The 19,681-nt window shown below is 39.6% G+C and overlaps 1 protein-coding gene across 1 annotated transcript; it reads right to left on the bottom strand.

The window, feature by feature from the left end:
• Positions 1-349: 349 nt before the first annotated feature.
• LOC114662633 (mast cell protease 1A-like) lies at positions 350-10,436 on the bottom strand. Its single transcript, XM_028816223.2, has 5 exons — positions 10,279-10,436; positions 6,116-6,272; positions 5,523-5,652; positions 5,140-5,394; positions 350-667 (listed from the first exon to the last, which is right to left on the bottom strand). Exons 1-5 carry the CDS (start codon positions 10,328-10,330, stop codon positions 524-526), a joined length of 738 nt encoding a protein of 245 aa, XP_028672056.1. The 5' UTR covers positions 10,331-10,436; the 3' UTR covers positions 350-523.
• Between the last annotated feature and the right edge of the window lie 9,245 nt (positions 10,437-19,681).

The raw sequence follows: 19,681 nt of genomic DNA, 5'->3' as shown, positions 1-19,681 counted from the left end.
TACATGATCTGCTGCAGGACACTTTCATTCAACTTCCAGACTCATCGTGGCACTCCTGGAGATGTTCATGTCTTTGGACTGTGGCTGGAAACTCACACAAATAAGAGGAAAACATGTAGACTAAACAACTCCAACTGAACATTGAAGGGGGCAGCAGCCCTCGTTTCCTTGAACTAATTTTACACTGTGATGGTTTAGCAGATTATCTTTGACAGTAGTCTGTACATTGGCTGTCAGTATGGACCATAAATTGCAAGATGACACAAAAAGGCTCAGCGGAATAAACCAATAGCAGGTGCTTTTTTTAAGCACACAAAGAAGGATTAAATAACTACACAATGCAGAGCTCTTTGCAGGAGAACTTTTCATTTTATTATAGGTGTAAATCAACTTTCTGGTGTTTTTAAAAAAATATTAATAGACGAAAATGGCTGATAAGCACCCACAGACCATGTAAATGTCTTGAATGTTAATGTTTAAAACAGCCTTTTAAAATACATTCCCGTCCAAAGTCCTGTTTAACTCAGGTGCTGTTCAAAACCTCTTCGATCCACTTCTTGTATGCAGAAACTCTGGTGTAGACAGTGGCCAGTTCAGTATTAGAAGATGTGAATGAGACCACACCTGAGGCTACTCCGTTACACACCAGGGGACCGCCGGAATCTCCCTGCAATAGAAAGACTGAGGTCACCTCAGAAACCTTCCCCCAGATCATCATGCATCAGAAGCTGCCCCAACATTCCAAATGGTGCCAATGAGTCTACACTCCTTGTGGGTAGTGTCAACCAAGTCCATCAAAGTGGAGCAAACTCTACCTGACTCATCAACAGAGTGAAGGACTTGATGGCAACACATTTGATCATTATTACTAGTAATGAGTGAAATGATTTGTGCAAAATTGAAAAAATTCAAATTGTATTCCATTTCTAGTGAAATTCATGCCATTGACGCAAAAAGAAAGGTGTTCATTTCCTGCCTGGAAGTGTTCACATGTATAAATTCCACACGTGCCTTCCTGTCATTTAGTACTGTATTTTAAATAGAAATCTCTAGTGAGGAAATAAAATAACTTTGGATCCATTTCCTGTTACGTGTAAACTTTTTATTGAGCCAAAAGAAGTGTTTACTGTGTCGCACACATGCGCTTTGGGAATGTCTAATAGTTGCTGGACATAGGACAGATGTGGGAAAGCGTGTTACACAGCCAATAACCAAATGTCCGCTTCTCTCTTTAGAAATTTGAGAAGAAGCCATCAGAAAACCCATAAGGTCACTTCCGCCCAGACTCTGCCAGTTTCAATTCCATCCTGTGGTGTCACTAAAGGGGTGCAGGAGGTATGGACGACATTAAATGACATCATCAGAGGGGTTGACACCCAAATGACTGTCTATTAAATTTTTATGCTGTGTTTTGAACTGAAATCATCAAGGGGGAATCTCCAACTGGGCGGCATGGTGGCGCGGTGGTAGCACTGCTGCCCCTCAGTTAGGAGACCTGGGTTGGCTTCCTGGGTCCTCCCTGCGTGGAGTTTGCATGTTCTCCCCGGGTTTCCTCCGGGTGCTCCGGTTTCCTCCCACAGTCCAAAGACATGCAGGTTAGGTGCACTGGCGATTCTAAATTGTTCCTATGTGGGTGTGTGTATGTGTGTGCGTGCCCTGTGGTGGGCTGGCACCCTGACCAGGGTTTGTTTCCTGCCTTGCGCCCTGTGTTGGCTGGGATTGGCTCCAGCAGACCCCCTGTTCTTCCCCCCTGTAGTTAGGGATGGATGGATGGAATCTGCAACTCGCCTGATGTAACAATTAGGTATTGGTGCACCAGTAATAGTGAGAATTACTGCACTGCATTAAACAGCAAGGTGTTCATACACTACATTTTTTAAAGTATGATTGACACTTTGTTAAGGAGCTCTATTCATCAAATCACCTAGGGGCCTGTGGGGGTCAAAATCGGCTTTGGTTACCACACTGGGTGATACCAACTCTAGTGACGTCAATGGATCCAACCAACAACAACAATATATTTCTTGTATTGCCCAAAATCACACAAGCCCCCCAGCCTTGACTCTTAAACAAGACAAGAAAACCACCCCTCTCCCAAAAAAATCCTTGTAGGGAAAGAAAAATGGAAGAAACCTTGGGAAAGGCAATTCACTGAAGAGATCCCATTCCAGGTAGGTTGGGCGTGCAATGGATGTCAACAAATGAGGTAAATACAGCACATTAAACAGAACACAAGTCACCCTCTTCACAGAGCTAGATGGCTGATCTATCATTTCCACCACAGAAATACAACACAACGGTACAAACTACAAGGCAAAATGCAAGAGCATATGAAGTGATACCCCTCTGGATTTTGGTGTTCAGTTTCAAAGCAGCTTTCAGAGAGGATGGAGCTTCTTCTTGTTGTCCAAGACTTATTTTGTTTTTTCACTGGTGTTGTAACTATTTGAAAGTTTTTTTCTTTTGTCTCATCATCAGGACATTAAATGGGGCATCCCTAGGGACCCCAACACTTTATTTGCTTCTTTCGATTTATTTTACAACTGGTAAGAGGACACTTGCTAATTATGATGGCAGTCTACTACTATTACTACTAAATATAGAGTACGGAGGCAGGAGGATCTTGTGATAACTCTCACCAGTGGGCATTGCAGTGGGCAGAGGCCATGACAAAGTCCAAGCGGAAAGGGATGGTATCCTCATTAAGCACCTACAGATGGGTCATATAGGGGTGTTGTGGGGTACAAAATCTGTACATTTTGATGTTTTGTTCAAGACAAAATAACAGATGAACAAAATTCAGGACACATCAAAGCATATCCTCTTCCTAGTTGTACCTCACTTTTAAAACAGCTGTTCCAACAAAGAAAGGAAGACATGCTGGTGCCTAAGGCTGTTGATTAGTTTATAACCTGAGCATCTGGGACAAAAGTAGCTAAATTGGTAAACATTAAAATTATACAAAGTTATTGTCTGTCTGTATACCTGCATTGTTATCACTCTTTAATTTAATATTGTTCTTTATCAGTATGCTGCTGCTGGAGTATGTGAATTTCCCCTTGGGATTAATAAAGTATCTATCTATCTATCTATCTATCTATCTATCTATCTATCTATCTATCTATCTATCTATCTATCTATCTATCTATCTATCTATCTATCTATCTATCTATCTATCTATCTATCTATCTATCTATCTATCTATCTATCTATCTATCTATCTAAATTATTTTACAGCCTGGGAAAGGAAGAAATGCTGATAGCCCAGGCAGCATCAAAAAAAGTTTTATTATTTGGGAAAACGAACAGTGAATTCATTCTTCATATTGACAGCCAGCCAAACAGAATATCTAACAAACACATCTTGTAAAACCCCCAGATAGAATTTTATAATAAATATGCCTTGTCTGAGGAGCGATATAGGAAGAAGGGAGGAAAAAGAAGGGACAAAGACGTCAGAAGAGAACAGAGCGACGTCAACGTGCAGCCGTTTCCATCTGATTGTCGGAAAAGCAACTAATAAATAACTACGAGTGCTTGATCACAAGCTGCCTACAATATTCATCCATGTCATCTTTACTTTTTTGTAAGCTTTTTCTAAAGACTATATATATATTCAGACTTTACTATCAGTCCTATTTTCTATTATTCTACTGGTATTATTACTGTATTCTTGTAATAAATATCATGTTGCTTTTAACTTTCCATGCTTTGTATTAATGTCCGAGTGACTGAAGTAATAAGGTAGATTTACAGTATTTGAGCACCTGGTGTAGCTGGATTTTTGACATTACCTCTGGGCTGAAAGGTTTATTAAGGGCTGAGGGTGAGAGCACCACCCAAAAGTAGGGAACAATACATAAACTAAGGTGTTATTGGCTGATAAATCAAGGATGCTGAGCCTTTGTATCTTTAAATGCATTATTGTAGAGGAAAAGTAATATTTAGGTCAGAGATATCTTTAAAATATTATATGTCGCTCGTGCCGATAATAAGTAAGTCTCTTGAGAGTGACAGGCTGTGTTATTCCTAAGGCACTTCTGTGGTTTAAAGTGCCAGAGGTTAACCAGCTGTGTGTTTATCATTCATGGGGCACTGTTGTGATTAGGGCCTGTGTGTATGTAAGTCTCATGAAGTCCTAGGAGAGTGACAGGCTGTGTTATTCCTAAGGCACTTGTGTGGTTTAAAGTGCTAGGGATTAATCAGCTGTGTGTGTGTCATTCATAGGGCACTGTTGAGTTTCTGTGTGTATGTGTACAGCTACAGTATGTATTCATGTGTTAATCTTAAGGTGCAACAGTAGACCAACCCAGTAACGAATCTGATGAGTTCACTTACCCCTAAGTAAAGGGTAAATAGAGGAGAATATCACGATAATACAAGGAGTGGCTGTGGGATCAAGCCTCAAGACCCCCAATGATATTGTGACCAGCCGTATAAGGGGATGACACTATTGGCGATCACAGTCTTAAAGATGGATTGGAGACAGAATTGATGCCTGAAGTGCCACAGAGCATGAAGCTCTCATCTGCAGGAATCTAGAACCAGGAAATGGTGGTACAGGTAACAGCAGGAGAGGAAACAAGTAGGCATTTGTATAGTGAACTTTCCTTTGTAGAAAATAGTAATGTGCACACTAGTACACTTTGATGTGTCTTCATTTCAAAAATATACATGTCAAATAAAAAAAAAAAAATGCACTGCAAGGCACATGCATAGAATTGATTTTCTACTGTGCAGGTGATGATTACCTTCACTGTGATGCTGCATAAAACAGCAGAGGTAAGACATGGTAGTGTGAACAAGTCTTTAGAGGGCAATAGTCTATGTTTTCTTCCCCCAAAAAAATCTTTAAACCACCTCCCCCCAAAAAAATGATGAGTTTTGCATTTTGCAATTGAGTCAAATTAATTTTTGTGTCAGTTTCGCAAAACTTTTGTGAATCCAGACTTGCCTACTTTGCCCATCACTAATTGTTACAGTTTAAATCGTACACAGTATGATTTAGAAGAAGCTCAATGTATCACTTAAAATATAACATTAAAATAAAACATGAAGCCTTCAGAATGATACTCTCATATAGAAACCAATGATTTCTTGTAAAGATTGAAGTAATTAGCTTTCTGTAAACTATGTTACCTTAAAAGCCTCATGCATTTTATCCCCAGCACACATCAGGTTGTTGGTAAACTTCTTGGGATACTGCCGCTTGCACTCTTCTTCTGGCAGGACCATAACGTTCATCTCCTGCAGCTTGTCTGTGATGCTGTTCCCTGTGCGGCTTGTAGAACCCCAGCCAGCCACAGAACATTTGGTGCCAGGGTGTGCCATGTCATGGTCCCCAGGTAACGGCAGAAGTGAGACTTCATTATTGAGGATGGCCTTGCTTTTCAGCTACACATCATGGAGATACAGAAACGCAAGTATTAAATCTAAATTATTTAATGTTTCCTTTATTGACTACATGGCAGAAAGGATCAGGCTGAATGACACCAAAATGGCAAGAACAATAAAATGGTCACCTTCAGTAGCTTGATGTCATGTTGTAAATTTTGGTAATGCGGGAAAATGAATTGCTTCTGTACTTGTTTTATCTGCTGGGTGCTTTCAGATTTTTTGATCGAATGAGCCCCAAGAATGACATTAATATTCCTGTAAATGACAGTAGCAACAATGTATCAGACATTATGTTATATAGCAACTTTTATCACTCTGGGCTGTAAGCTGATGAATGCAAGGACATCTATCCAAAGATTAAACATGTAAGAATTAACAAAATTCTCTGTGTAGGATGATTCAGACCTGTTATATAGCGACTTTTGTCCATCTAAGTAGTGTATACATGAAGTTCTATTCTAAATGTTCTGTTTGGTAACCTTTTTAGGGTCACAAAATGCTTGAAGTGCCTTCTGAAAGGACATTTAAAGGAGGTGAAGTTCAATTTCAAAGTCACTAACTACCAAGAGACAAGACGAAATCTGAACTTTAAGATGCCCTTCCTCAGCTGAAGTGCTCCATGACTTGTTCCATGAGGCTTGCCACTACTACTAAAAAAACAGTACTGAGGAAAGAGAAGCTTGAGAAAACTCTCACCAGTTGGCATTTGAACACTTACAAGGCATTGCAGTGGGCAGCAGTCATGACAAAGTCCTCACGAATGAGAAAACCTCCACAAGAGAAACAGTGGGTACTTTTGTTAAACATATACAGGAAGGCCATGTAGGGGTGGCTGTGGGGTCGAGCCTCATGGCCCCCAATGATCCTCTCACCACCTGTAGATGGGGAAGGAAATGAAAACATGAACTTGTTCAGTAACAACTGTTCTGCAAAGTGAAGCACTGAAGTTGATGGAAACAGTTGGCAAAACTACAGTAATTCCAATTCCATTCTCACTCAGTGTTCATCTCTTCAAATTGATCTGTACTTGACAGTGCTTTACAGCAATGCTTCCCAAACTCGGTCCTGGAGACCCCCTGTGGCTGCAGGTTTTTGTTCCAACCTGCTTCACAATTGATGATAATAATCGATAACAACTGATCTCATTTAATTAGCTGGTCTTTTTTACTCTTCTCTTATTCTGCATTCAGAAAAACACAAGAGTATGTTTTTTACATTTATAAGACATTAAGAAATATTTCTATTTTTTTCTAAAGCTATAAATGCTTACCTCTCTTTTGTTGTGTTCCTATTTTCCCCTTTTCCTGTGTAGTTTGCTCCCTTCACTTAGCCCTAATAGTGACAATTAACAACAAAACATAGCAGACACCCAAGATGATGAAACTGCAATGACCTCAGTGTCAGACCCGCTAAATAGTAAGTAATCAATTAAATAATCAGAACATCTGGAAAAGCATAATGAAAGTTAGGTTGAAAATACTATTAACAACTTAAACTACATATTCCTCATATAACTGCTTATTACATCCATCCATCCATCTTCCAACCCACTGAATCTGAACACAGGGTCACAGGGGTCTGCTGGAGCCAATCCCAGCCAACACAGGGCAGGAACCAATCCTGGGCAGGGTGCCAACCCACCGCAGGACACACACAAACAACCCACACACACTAGGGCCAATTTAGAATCGCCAATCCACCTAACCTGCATGTCTTTGGACTGTGGGAGGAAACCCACGCAGACACGGGGAGAACATGCAAATTCCACGCAGGGAGGACCCGGGAAGCGAACCCAGGTCCCCCAACTTCGAGGCAGCAGCGCTACCCACTGCGCCACCCCTACTTATTACATTTTAATAAAAATCTACCGAACTTAGTTTGTAATTTCTACACTGACAGAAACTGGGAATTAACGACTCACTTAATTAAAAGGTACGAGTCCAATAAAAACGGAACTTGGTTGGAACAAAAACCTGCAGCCACAGGGGGTCTCCAGGTCCGAGTCTGGGAACCACTGCTCTAGAGAAGCTGCCATATGCCGCTGCAGTGGTGACAATCATTGGCTCATTTCATTGTCTGCGCAAGCCTATATGTGAGAAACATGAGTATGATAGTGTAGAGATATGTGACCACCTGTGATGGCATCCACAACACTGCCAAACCTCTGTAGCTGCCATCCCCACAATTACATAATGGGGCAAAGTCAGTGGCATAACTAGAATTTGATGGGCTCTGTGCAAAAAAAATCAATTCAATTGAATCCAATTTTAAAAAATGACCACCATCAATGACCTACAGTATGTCAAGCAACACAGAAGGCCATTAGCCGTAGTTAAGGTTTATGGAGTAATCAGAATAATAACACCATCAACCTTTTCATTCTGACATCTGGTAAGCAAGCATGACAATAATAATATCTTGCAGCATAACATCCATTCAGTCACTGTGGGCTCCCCTGCCAGATGGACCCTGGTGCAACAGCCCTGTGCGCACTTCCTATAGTTAATATCACTAGGCACGTTGTTAGAACAACAGAAAAATTGTGATGACAACAGGCCATTCAGTCCACAACCTTGTCCATTCTGTTGACGTAGATTGCCAAAAATAACGTCAAGTCGAGATCTGAAGATCTCTAAAGTCTTGCTCTTAACCACACTACTTGGTAATTTAATAATAATAATAATACTCTGGTTCTTTGCATGAAGACAAATTTCCAAACCCTTGTGTGAAATCTGCTTTTACCAAGTTTCCAAATGTCTCCCCAAGTTCTTTTTGCAGAATTTACTTGAAGTCATAGCTGGGGTCCACTGTACCGATCCGTTTCATAATTTTAAACATTTCAGTCATGCCTCCTTTTAATCTCAATTTACTTAAAAAAAATGTTCAATTCTTCAATATCTCCTCATAGCTCACACCTCTCAGTCCCAGAATCAGCATGGTTGCTCTTCTCTGTGCTTTCTCTAGTGTTGTTGTGTCTTTTTTGTAATATGGGGACCAAAACTGCACATGGTACTCCAGCTGAGTCCTCACCAGTGCGTATAAACCTCCTTTCACTTGTACTCCACACATTGTGCTGTATAACGTAACATTCTGTTAGCCTTCCTAATGGCTTCTCTATATACTGTCTGGCTGAAGATGGTGTTAAGTCCACTATGACTCCTACGTCCTTCTCATAAGGGGGCACTTTCAAGTTTCATACCTCCCATGGTCCATTCAAATCTTCCATTTCTATTTCCTATTTGTGATATTTTACATTTACTTACATTTGTGGCAGATGAAATTTAATTTGCCCAAGCCTACATGCTGTCCAGGTCCCTCTGTAACAATTGAGCTGGTTCTACATTACCTGCCCTTCCACCTGGTTTGGTATCATCTGCCAACTTAACCAGCTTATTGATTATATTTTAGTTCAGATTGTGTATGCATATTAAACATAGCAGCAGCCTGAATTCAGAATTCCCCCATCTTTTAGTCTGATCATTAACCTTTTTAGGTGGAATCAAATCAAAAGCCATGTGAAAATCAGGATGAATATCATATGCACCTCTCTGGCCTCGTGTTTTTGTTGCTTCCTTATAGCATTCCATTATATTAGTGAAACACGATTTTCCTCATCTGAACCCATGCTGACTGTTCACTAAAACCCCTGTTCTAGACATGTGCTGCTCGATCTCCTCCTTAATAATTTGTTCCATTCATTTACCTCTGATGAAACTTCTTAAGTTTACTGGCCTATAATTACTTGGATCCACCTGATCACCCCTTTTATACATTAGAACAGGATAAAATTTGTTATCCTCCAGTCTTTAGGAATTCCCCCAGTGGGCAGAGATTTTTGAAAAATATGTGCCAAGGGTTTTTATATACTCACTAACTTCCTTCTGCACTTGAGGATAGGTCAAGCAGGACCACCATAAAAGTGCCATATAAATGTAAAGAATTATTATTATTATTATAATTAATCCTTTGGGCAATTACCAGTGACCCTTTGGTACCAATTCACAGAGAACACTGGAAAGCATAGGATATCGTTTTTTTGGGTGTGGGGGGCGACTTCTGAATCTTTTTTTAAAAGTGATAATCGGCATTAAATAAATATAAAAAATCACCCAACTTCTAATGAAACCCTAAATTAGCATCACCACATGAGGACCAATCCAGGACAGGGTGCCAGCTTATCAGAGCAGACTCAAAAATTGCCCACTTTTAATGATAAGCGTCCACTTTAAAAAATTCAGTTCGGTCCAAAGGCACTTCTTTGAAATACGGGTGGAGTATCAAAGTGCCCAAAATGAAACGGCTCCACATCAGAGGAGAAGGTGCAAACTCCACACACGCAATAACTGAGCTGGGCTTTCAGCACTGCCAAACAACTGTTCTCCCTGCCCATGGATTCTGACACCAGAGATACTACGAGTTCTGGGATTTTGCAAAACTCAACCTGCTTTTTATGAATCGTTTCCTGCATGTAACTGTGATCTTGTCGATTGCTGCAGGAGGGGGGCCAGTTGGACCAGGTCACCAGAACAGTGACATTATCTGTTACTATTATTCCGCATAAGTTTGTTTTCTCCAGGAATACTGTTAACTGGCAATCTTAATTATTATGTTAACGGAGCTTAATATTGTCAAGATTTGTACATATTAATAATTTAGACTCACGTCTGAGCTTTCAATATACATTTTGTGTTAATCTGTGCAGATGCTTGCATGGCTTAGGAAGTTAGTGGTTATAGTTGTAAATATGTACAAGGTCTTTCAGCTCGTAGATAAATAAATTGTAAACGACGAAACATGCAGCATGGGGGTAACACAGTAATGTCAGCCTCTATCGTTAACCGTAGAAATACCGCAAATAAATAAACCATTTATCTTAATTACCTGCGAGCCGGAGACAGAGCGCCAGCATCCACAAAGTGTGGGAGATCTTCATGGTTGCTAAGCTCGGTAGAAGTGGGCTGAGGGCTGAAGAGACGTTTTTATTTGCGGCTCCGGAACTCGAGATTAACCTCAAAATCAAACCATCTCTTCTAATATACGCAAGTATCACAAACATGTAGATTAATCAAACGTGGAGATCAGTTGAATTCTCTACTTATCTAAATAATTAGAATTCAGAGCTAATCAAAAAATGTAACGGTGAGAGGTGAGATGGCGCCGCGCGGTGTCCATAATCAGTGTTAGCCTTCAGTTATATAAACGGCGCCCCTCTATGTAAAAATCGGAGTGTGCGCCCCTTAACTTTCAGGTTTGGGACTACGACAAGCTTTTCCCCTCGGGGTCCGGAACGGGCGCCCCTTCAGTCTCGTAAACTGCGCGCCTCAGTCGTACATTCCGCGTTATTTACAGAGCGCACGACCCTTCGCGTTTATAAACGGAGCCCCTAATGGACTGACCTGCTGAGGCTGTAATCGCCACAATGATTTTTTTTTGGGTGCGGGCGCCCCGTGTAGGCATGGCCGGCTGCCCATGTTGTCCATTCCTAAATCCGACACTGCTTACAATCTGCTCCAAGTATCGTCCAGCATGAGTGAGATTTTCAGTTTACCTTTTGAACAAATTGCTTAAGGGCGAATCGGGACGTTTCAAGGTAAGATCGACGGCTGTTATTCCTACTTGATGCCTACTAGACACCCAGTCAAATATCTCACTGTATTGTGTACAATTACAAACTTGAATTTTATCATTAGACGTGAAGTGTTCACAGACGTCTGCTTCAGGGAGGTTAACGGAACTCTCTAGGGGAAGTGAAGTCGGTTTTACAAAAATAAACTTCAGGCACTTATTTGGAATAACGAGGTATACACGATAAATGGACAGAACAAAGCCGAGCGGGTTTTTTATTTTCACTTGCCGGCGATATCTGCCTCAAACGTACATTTTTTAGGAATTCTCAAATCTATCACTTTTATGTCACTTTATCTCCATCTTGTGGAAAAATAAAACTTTTTCAAATTAATGAAAAGTTCTGGTTCTGTCTCCTGGAGTTCAAATCCAGGACAATAAGAGCGTAAATAGTGCAAAGTACACTCAAAACCATACTGGTCCTTTAATGGCGCTTTTTGACTGGTTTGTGCGGTTCTTATTGCTTGACAAACCACCATTAAATTCTGGGGAGGATTCTTTGCATATGAAAATGGTTCTTTCTGCCTTTAAAAACTTTCTAATGTGTAGAAAAAAAAAAATGAAATTTGTAATGTATGGTAGTCTGCTCATCAAAAGATTAACAGATTAAGAAGACCTGAACTTAACCTGTATTACTGTATGCAGCAAGAATCCTTTTAAAGTCAGGAGCCATTGGTATTTGTTAAATCTGCTACCATCTATCACGGTTATTTACTGTATGGAGCCTGGTACAAATCTAAGTAAAGAACGTTTCTGTTGAACCATCAGATGGATGGGTTTATTGGGAACCCAAAATGGTTCCCCTATGCCAGGGATCCCCAACTCCGGTCCTGGGGTGGGGTTTGGCCCAGTGGCTGCAGGGTTTCATTCTAACCCTTATCTTAATTAGTAACCTGTTTTTGCTCCTAATTAACTTCTTTTGAATTCATTTCACTTGACTTGCTCTTGAAGACTCAGACCCCTTAATTGTTTCTTTTTCCTTAATTAGAAGCCAAACAATAATGAGATACAAAATGAACCAAAACATGAGCAGCAAACGGTGTCGATCATACAATACCTGAAAATAAAGAAAAGTGAAGGTCTCAGGAATGTTGATCTGCCCCAAAACATTTTACCAGTGCTCTTAGAAAAAAGAAAATCAACATTTTATGAAATGTCTGCTATTGCACAATGAGAGCAGCAACAAGCCGTGAAATTAAAGAGTGAGTTTAATTAACAACAAGAATCAGCGCCTAATTAAGCAACCGGTTGTAACGAAAATGGTTGGAGATTGAGGCCCTGACTTAGTTGCTCTTCTGTTGGCTCACTCGCTTTACATTTCATTTCTGCTTGGGTGCCATTTATGGAAAAAAATGAAGCAATTCAGATGAACAATGAAGAAATTCAGGGAAACAAATCTTAAAAAACAAATCAATTAAAATGGATTCAAAAGAAGTTATTTAGCAGCAAAAACATGTCACTAATTAAGAAAAGGGTTAGAATGAAAACCTGTAGCTACTGGTGCCCTCCAGGACCGGAGTTGGGGACCCCTGCCCTATGCCATCTCTCTGAAGTGTCACCTGCACTTTTATTATTAAGACTGTATTGTTAATGAGAAAATCTCGCGTGGTTAAATGTGTTTTGGAAAACATGCGTACTAGAAAACAGGACAACATTGAGTGAGTGCGTCATATCACGGTCGTCTGCAACAAATAAAAGATGACTCTGGGGTGCTGACCACAGCACCCATTTCCAGTCATCTCTCAACCAGTGTTGTGTTCTTTTGCCCATTTTAATCTTTTCATTTTATTTGCCAGTTTCAGTTATGACTTTTTCTTTGAAAGTCAGCCTCTTAGACCATCATCTCGGAGCCATCTTTTCACAATGGCAGATGACAATGGTATCTAGTGTGCATTTAAAGCAGAAGCCCACTGAGGACCTGAAAAGCTTATGCTTCTCACACTACACTCTCTGATATTCTTCTCCCCTCATGCAGTTGAGTATCTGGACATTCCCTCTCTTCTTCTGTTCTTCTTTGATCCACTTTGCCCACATCTTTCAAGCCAGTACTGGACACCTTTGTATGAAATCTTCAGTTTCAATCTGCCACATGATATAATCTTCATTCTACAAAAATATGAAGGGCCAACATGTTTCTTTGGCCATTTTGAACTCGGAACTGTACTTCAGCAATGTTAGTACCTTGCAATCCAACTGAACAGAATTACAGGTTTCAGTGGTGCTAATGTATCTACAAAGGTTTCTCTAGTAACAAATGAGTGTTAAAATGACTAATTAAGGGAGCTGACCATTGAGACACTATAGGAATGAAGGCTGAAACTGGGGCTTTGCAGTTATATGTGATTAATAAATTAAAATCCGTCATTTAAAGCAGCTGTGGTATTGTATGAAGAAGTCGGGAGTGGCAGAGAAGTATGTAAGAGTTGTATAGGATATGTACGAGGGAAGTGTGACTGTGGTGAGGTCTGCGGTAGGAGTGACAGATGCATTTAAGGTGAAGGTGGGATTACATCAGGGATCGGCTCTGAGCCCTTTCTTATTTGCAATGGTGATGGACAGGTTGACAGATGAGATTAGACAGGAGTCCCCATGGACTATGATGTTTGCTGATAACATTGTGATCTGTAGCAATAGTAGGGAGCAGGTTGAGGAGACCCTGGAGAGGTTGAGATATGCTCTAGAGAGGAGAGGAATGAAGGTCAGTAGGAACAAGACAGAATACATGTGTGTAAATGAGAGAGAGCATGAAGAAAAAGATTAATCTAATCTGATGAGACATAAACTCTATGGGCAGATTATGTCTGCCGAAGACCAGACACTGTGCATCATCTGTGTTATACCATCACTATGGTGAAGCACGGTGGTGGCAGCATTATGCTATGGGGGTGCTTTTCGGTGACAGTGATGGAAGACTGGTCAGATCTGAGGGAAGAATGAATGCAGCCAAATACAGAGAGGTCCTTGAAGAAATACAACCTCAGACTGGGGCGAGGGTGCCATCCAGCACAACAATGACGTGAAGAAAACAGCCAAGGCAATGCTGGAGTGGCTTTGGGACAAATCTGTGACTGTCCTTGAAGGACCCAGACTTAAACTGGCCAATTCCAGGTGTGCTAAGCTTGTAGACACTTAGCCAAGAAGACTTGAATTGCTGCCAAACAGACTGCTACAAAGTACTGAATTAAGGGTCTAAATACAGTACTTATATGAATGAGAGATTGCATTATGGGTTATTGACTTTAGATTGATAGGCAAATATGGCAGGTGTATCAATGACATCTATAACACAATAAAGTGTGCAGAAAGTGAAGGGGTCTGAATACTTTCTGAATCCATTGTATGTAATCTGACCAGTAGGGGGCATTGCAACACCACAAACCTCAGACACCACCACACAAACACATGTCTCGGGTTCAAATAAGTGATTTATTAACCACAATACCTTTACAATGCCTCTTTCAATACACACAATTAATCTATTCCTCTCCTTCACTTCAACAAGTGAGCTTTGTCCTCCTTCCTCCTGACTCTGACTTGCCCAGATGTGGCAGGGTGGTTCCTTTTATCTTGGACCCAAGAATACTTCTGGTGCCAGGGCATAGCTCGATGGAAGAACTTCCTGGTCAATTGAAAGTGCCAAAACCACAGCGCACAACTCCTAGCAGTACACCCTGTTGAAGAGGGCTGCCATATGGCACTACATCTCCCAGTATGCCCAGTGGGTGTCCATTGGTGTAACTGCCTCCAGCGTTTCTGCCACTTAGCAACTAGGGGTAGCATGCAGCTTGAATGATCTCCCTGTCCTTCCTTCAGGCTGGACTCCCAGCCAGGTAATGTTCCGACATCAAAACCTGCCAGGATGCCAGCGTACCCACCAATGCTCTGATCCTTGTGTAGGCAGGGAGCTTCCTTCCTCTTTCCATGATGTCAGTTTGCTACTTGGGCATCCTGGCCAGGGATGGGAGGGGAGTCCACTGTGGACCTATAGATATATTGTGTACTATATATATATATATATATTGAACATTCTGGTTCAACCCCTCTCTCCGGGGCTGCACTTCACACTCGCCACTTCCTATCTCTACAGCTCGTGTTGTTGGGTGGGTTGCCGAACGCACGCGTTCTTAGCTGGCTTGCAGCTGCTGCTACTGAGCTGTGCAACAATCATTTAAAAACCTGTACGGCAGCTGTCCTTTTGTCTTACTTTTTTGTCTCCCGGGACGTTAAAGTGTCTCTGAGAAATTGTTTTGTAAGTAGGGCGTGATGTGCAAGTAGTCTTGCGGGACTTCATAGTGTCTCCCCGAGATGATCACGTCTCAACCCAAAATTGTTTTATCTATACATATTAATAAAAGGCAAAGCCCTCACTGACTCACTGACTGACTGACTGACTGACTGACTCACTCATCACTAATTCTCGAACTTCCCGTGTAGGTGGAAGGCTGAAATTTGGCAGGCTCATTCCTTACAGCTTACTTACAAAAGTTAGGCAGGTTTCATTTCGAAATTCTACACGTAATGGTCATAACTGGAACCTGTTTTTTGTCCATATACTCTAATGGAGGAGGCGGAGTCACGTATCGCGTCATCACGCCTCCTACGTAATCACGTGAACTAAAAACAAGGAAGAGATTTACAGCACGAGTCAAACGCGGGAACGAAGGTAAATGACGTTAATTTTTGAGTGTCTTTTAATACTGTGTAAGCATACATATTAACACATGTGCAATTAAACGTGTGCATTTACGGGGTGATTTCTCAGGCTTAAAAGCTCGCCTTTTATTAAAAAGGTAAATGCAAACTGTTTTCATTCTGAAGGGCACAAACCACTTTAGATTTCAGACGTTAAACGCGCAAAAATGTCGGTACACCAGATAAATAAGCACAACATATTATCAGTTGTATTGTATGCTTACAATACATATAGAAATGTGTTAATCGTTAACTAATATTATGGGATGGTGTTTTTCGACTCGCGCCTTAATTTAAACGATTGCATTTCTTGGTGGGTATGCGTAGCATATTGTCAATATCTTTACACCTCATTTTAAGACTTAATTTAAAAAGGTTTTCTTTTCTTCTTAATTAAAATTTAAAAGCAATACTTCACCGCTGCGAAGCCCCTCTAGCGCTGATGTCCGAGGTTCGATTACCGTAAGTGAGTGCAGTGAGTGTGTACGCCTGATGAGCCAAGAATAAGGGGGAAAGACGTGTCGCGTACTCTTTGCATTATTTGACAGTAAACTATTTTCAATCATTCTATGATCTGCTTCTCACAACTGAAGGCACCGTGGCTGATGTTACCTCACTTGCTGGCCAACCATAAGCGTTACCTGGTAGGTAACCAGCCACTCACTTCACTCCCTTATGGGAATCGAACCTCGGACGTCAGCGCTACAGGCGAAGCCCCTAAAATTGCGCCACGGCGTGTGGTTCGTTTATTTGACAACATGTAGATCGGGGTAATTACATTCACGGCATTCGTAGTCTGATTCACAATCTGATTGTATGGGTGGTTACCTACCAGGTAACGCTTATAGTTGGCCAGCAAGTCAGCTCGAAGTGATCACTCGAGTGAAGGCAGCTTCACAAAAAAACAGATCCTTAACAAACTGTTATTAGTATATTTTCCCTCAATTTAAAAAGGTTTTCTTTTCTTCTTAATAAAAATTTAAAAGCGGTACTTCGCCGGTGCGAAGCACGTGGATTTGACCGACTGACACATACAGACATATTCATGAGTGCAGGTACTTCGGAAAGAAAGCACCGTGTAAACCTAAAGTTTAAATTAAGTTCATAGACCTACAAAAGGTTGCCATTCATTTGAGGCAAGATTGCTTTTCTTCTGTACAACTATACATTGCATTCTCAAGAGTGTGCTTGCACGGCTTTGGATATAGATATATATATATATATGTATGAATGTCTATATATAAATATGTAAGCTTGTAAGTATTGCCTTACTTCTCTTTAAGAAAGGAAGATGTAATGATACTTGATTTAAACGATTCCATGTCTTCCTGGGTTTGCTTAGCTTATTGTCAATATCTTTACACCTGTTTTTAAGACTTATTGACTGAAACGGGCTTTCACGAAAAAAGTTAGGGCTTTGCTACAGGATACACCCTCCACAAGTTAAGCAACTAAAAATAAAATATATATTTCTGTTTTATTTAAACCTTTTAAGTTCGTATGCATAGCCCCATTTGGCTGCTTTAATTTTTTTTTTCTTTCTTCAGTAATATTTAATCTCCTTAAAGAAAAGGAACATATCCATTTTACTTTTTTGTATCTCTTAAGTAATATTTTAGTGTAAAAGGATAACCAGTATTTAAACCTTTTATGTTACTTTATAAATTTATTTTACACAATGTTGAAAAATTAATAAAAATTTACATATTTTGGCAGCTGCTGCTTTAATTTTCAATGAAATGAAAAAAGCTCTCCAAGACAAAACGTCAATGAAGAAGAAACAGTTTGCACTATCTAAAAATGAGAAACCCTCATTTATAAAGGTTTGCTGCAGATGACTTAACTGAAAATAAATGAATAGTTCCTATGTGTATAATACATATTTATCTATTTTACTTATGCCTTTATTCCAGCAACTTGCAACATCTGAGGTACAATTTCTTACATTACTTTTGTTTTTTGCAGCACAGGCACCTGAAGTGACTTCCTCAGGGTCACACAGTGGTGTCAGTACCAGGATTTGAACTGACAAGCTCCGGGTTTACTGAAATATTACTGAAGAAAGAAAAAAAACGAAAACGGGCAAATAGGGCTATGCATACAAATGTCCATCCATCCATTATCCAACCCACTATATCCTAAATACAGGAGCCAATAAGTACATATGTATATATACAGTATATATACAGTATATATATATATATATATATATATATATATATATATATATATATATATATATATATATATATATGTGAATGTATGTATGTATATATGTATGTCTATATTTATATCTCTATATATATATATATGTAGATATGTAAATTTGTATATGTATATATATATATGTATATGTGGATGTGTATATGTATATATATGTATATGTAGATATGTGTATATGTAGATATGTATATATATGTATATATGTTTATGTATATATATGGTTACATAACCTCTTTAACACACTACTTCTCCGCTGCGAAGCGCGGGTATTTTGCTATATATATATATATATATATGACAGCAACACTCATAACAATGACAACACAATTACATATATATATATGTAGATATGTATATATATATGTGTCAATCTATGTATGTATGTATGTCTAGATATATATATATATGTAGATATGTATATATATGTGTATATATATGTAGATGTGTATATATGTAGATATGTAAATATTTATGTATATATATGTGTCTGTGTATATATATATATATGTGTGTGTGTATGTATGTATGTGTATATGTATATGTGTGTGTTTATGTATGTGTGTATATATATATATATGTTGATATGTGTATATATATATGTATATATATGTGGATGTGTATATGTATATATATGTATATATGTATATGTATATATATATATGTTTATGTGTGTGTGTGTGTGTATATTATATATATAAAAGACAGAAACACTCATAACAATGACAACACAATTACATTGACAAACATGTTACGTTATTTTTAAAATGTTTCCTTTTCTTTTTCATAACCTCTTTAACACACTACTTCTCCGCTGCGAAGCACGGGTATTTTGCTAGTATAATATATATATATATATGTATATATATATATATATGTATATGTGTTGGCTGGGATTGGCTCCAGCAGACCCCCGTGACCCTGTGTTCGGATTCAGCGGGTTGGACAATGGATGGATGGTTGGATATATATACAGTATATATATATATATATATATATATATATATATATATATATATATATATATATATATATATATATATATTGTGGAAAGATCAGCTTCAACACAGACAGACACAAACTCACAATGTCCAAAACACAGTTTTCCGTTCTGCACAGCACAGTGCACCAATCATTCACAGTCCTTTCTTTAAATCTCTTTTCCTTTACTTCACTGCCATCTCTCGCACGCTCCATCCTCTTCCACCTGACTGAGTGGAGCGAGGCGGCCTCCTTTATACTGCCCCCAGAAGTGCTCCAGGTGCTCCCTGATTAACATGCAGCAGCACTTCCACGTGTGTTGGAAGTGCTGCATGTGAGTTCAGCTCCTCTTCTGGCAGCACGTCTGGGTCTCCACAGGGTTGAGCTCTTCAGTTCCATATCTGTGGCTGTAATGCAATCCAGGGGTGCTGCACCCCAGGGAAGATATTGCCCCTCTCCCGGTCCTTCCCTTCTCTAGGCGTCCCGGTGGGGTCGTCTGCCACAACATACATTAACATAACAGAGACATGCACAATAATAAATAAACAACACAAAATGACATAAATAAATCACAGAAAGAACAAAAACAAAAATGTAATCAATGTATATACAATAAACAATATGCACCGTAATATTCAATAGGCAATGAAAACATTCAATTAAAAGAAAAGTTCTGAATCTCTGGCTGAAACATATCAAACGGTGATAACATGAAAAACAAAAAATTGCACCATTGCAACAAATAAATAGAATCCAAAACATTCAG

The sequence above is a fragment of the Erpetoichthys calabaricus genome, chromosome 12, assembly GCF_900747795.2.
Source record: "Erpetoichthys calabaricus chromosome 12, fErpCal1.3, whole genome shotgun sequence".
Classification (NCBI taxonomy): domain Eukaryota; kingdom Metazoa; phylum Chordata; class Cladistia; order Polypteriformes; family Polypteridae; genus Erpetoichthys; species Erpetoichthys calabaricus.
The sequence above is the reverse complement of the archived record's forward strand: the minus strand, read 5'-3'. Positions and strand labels throughout refer to the sequence as shown.

What these genes read in the sequence shown, in the direction of transcription:
- LOC114662633 (XM_028816223.2), bottom strand. Translation starts at nt 10,330, where the DNA reads ATGAAGATCTCCCACACTTTGTGGATGCTGGCGCTCTGTCTCCGGCTC. An exon ending in GCTCTGTCTCCGGCTCGCAG is followed by an intron (nt 6,273 to 10,278) that starts GTAATTAAGATA and finishes CCCCATCTACAG; the next exon opens with GTGGTGAGAGGATCATTGGG. An exon ending in AAATGCATGAGGCTTTTAAG is followed by an intron (nt 668 to 5,139) that starts GTAACATAGTTT and finishes TTTCTATTGCAG; the next exon opens with GGAGATTCCGGCGGTCCCCT.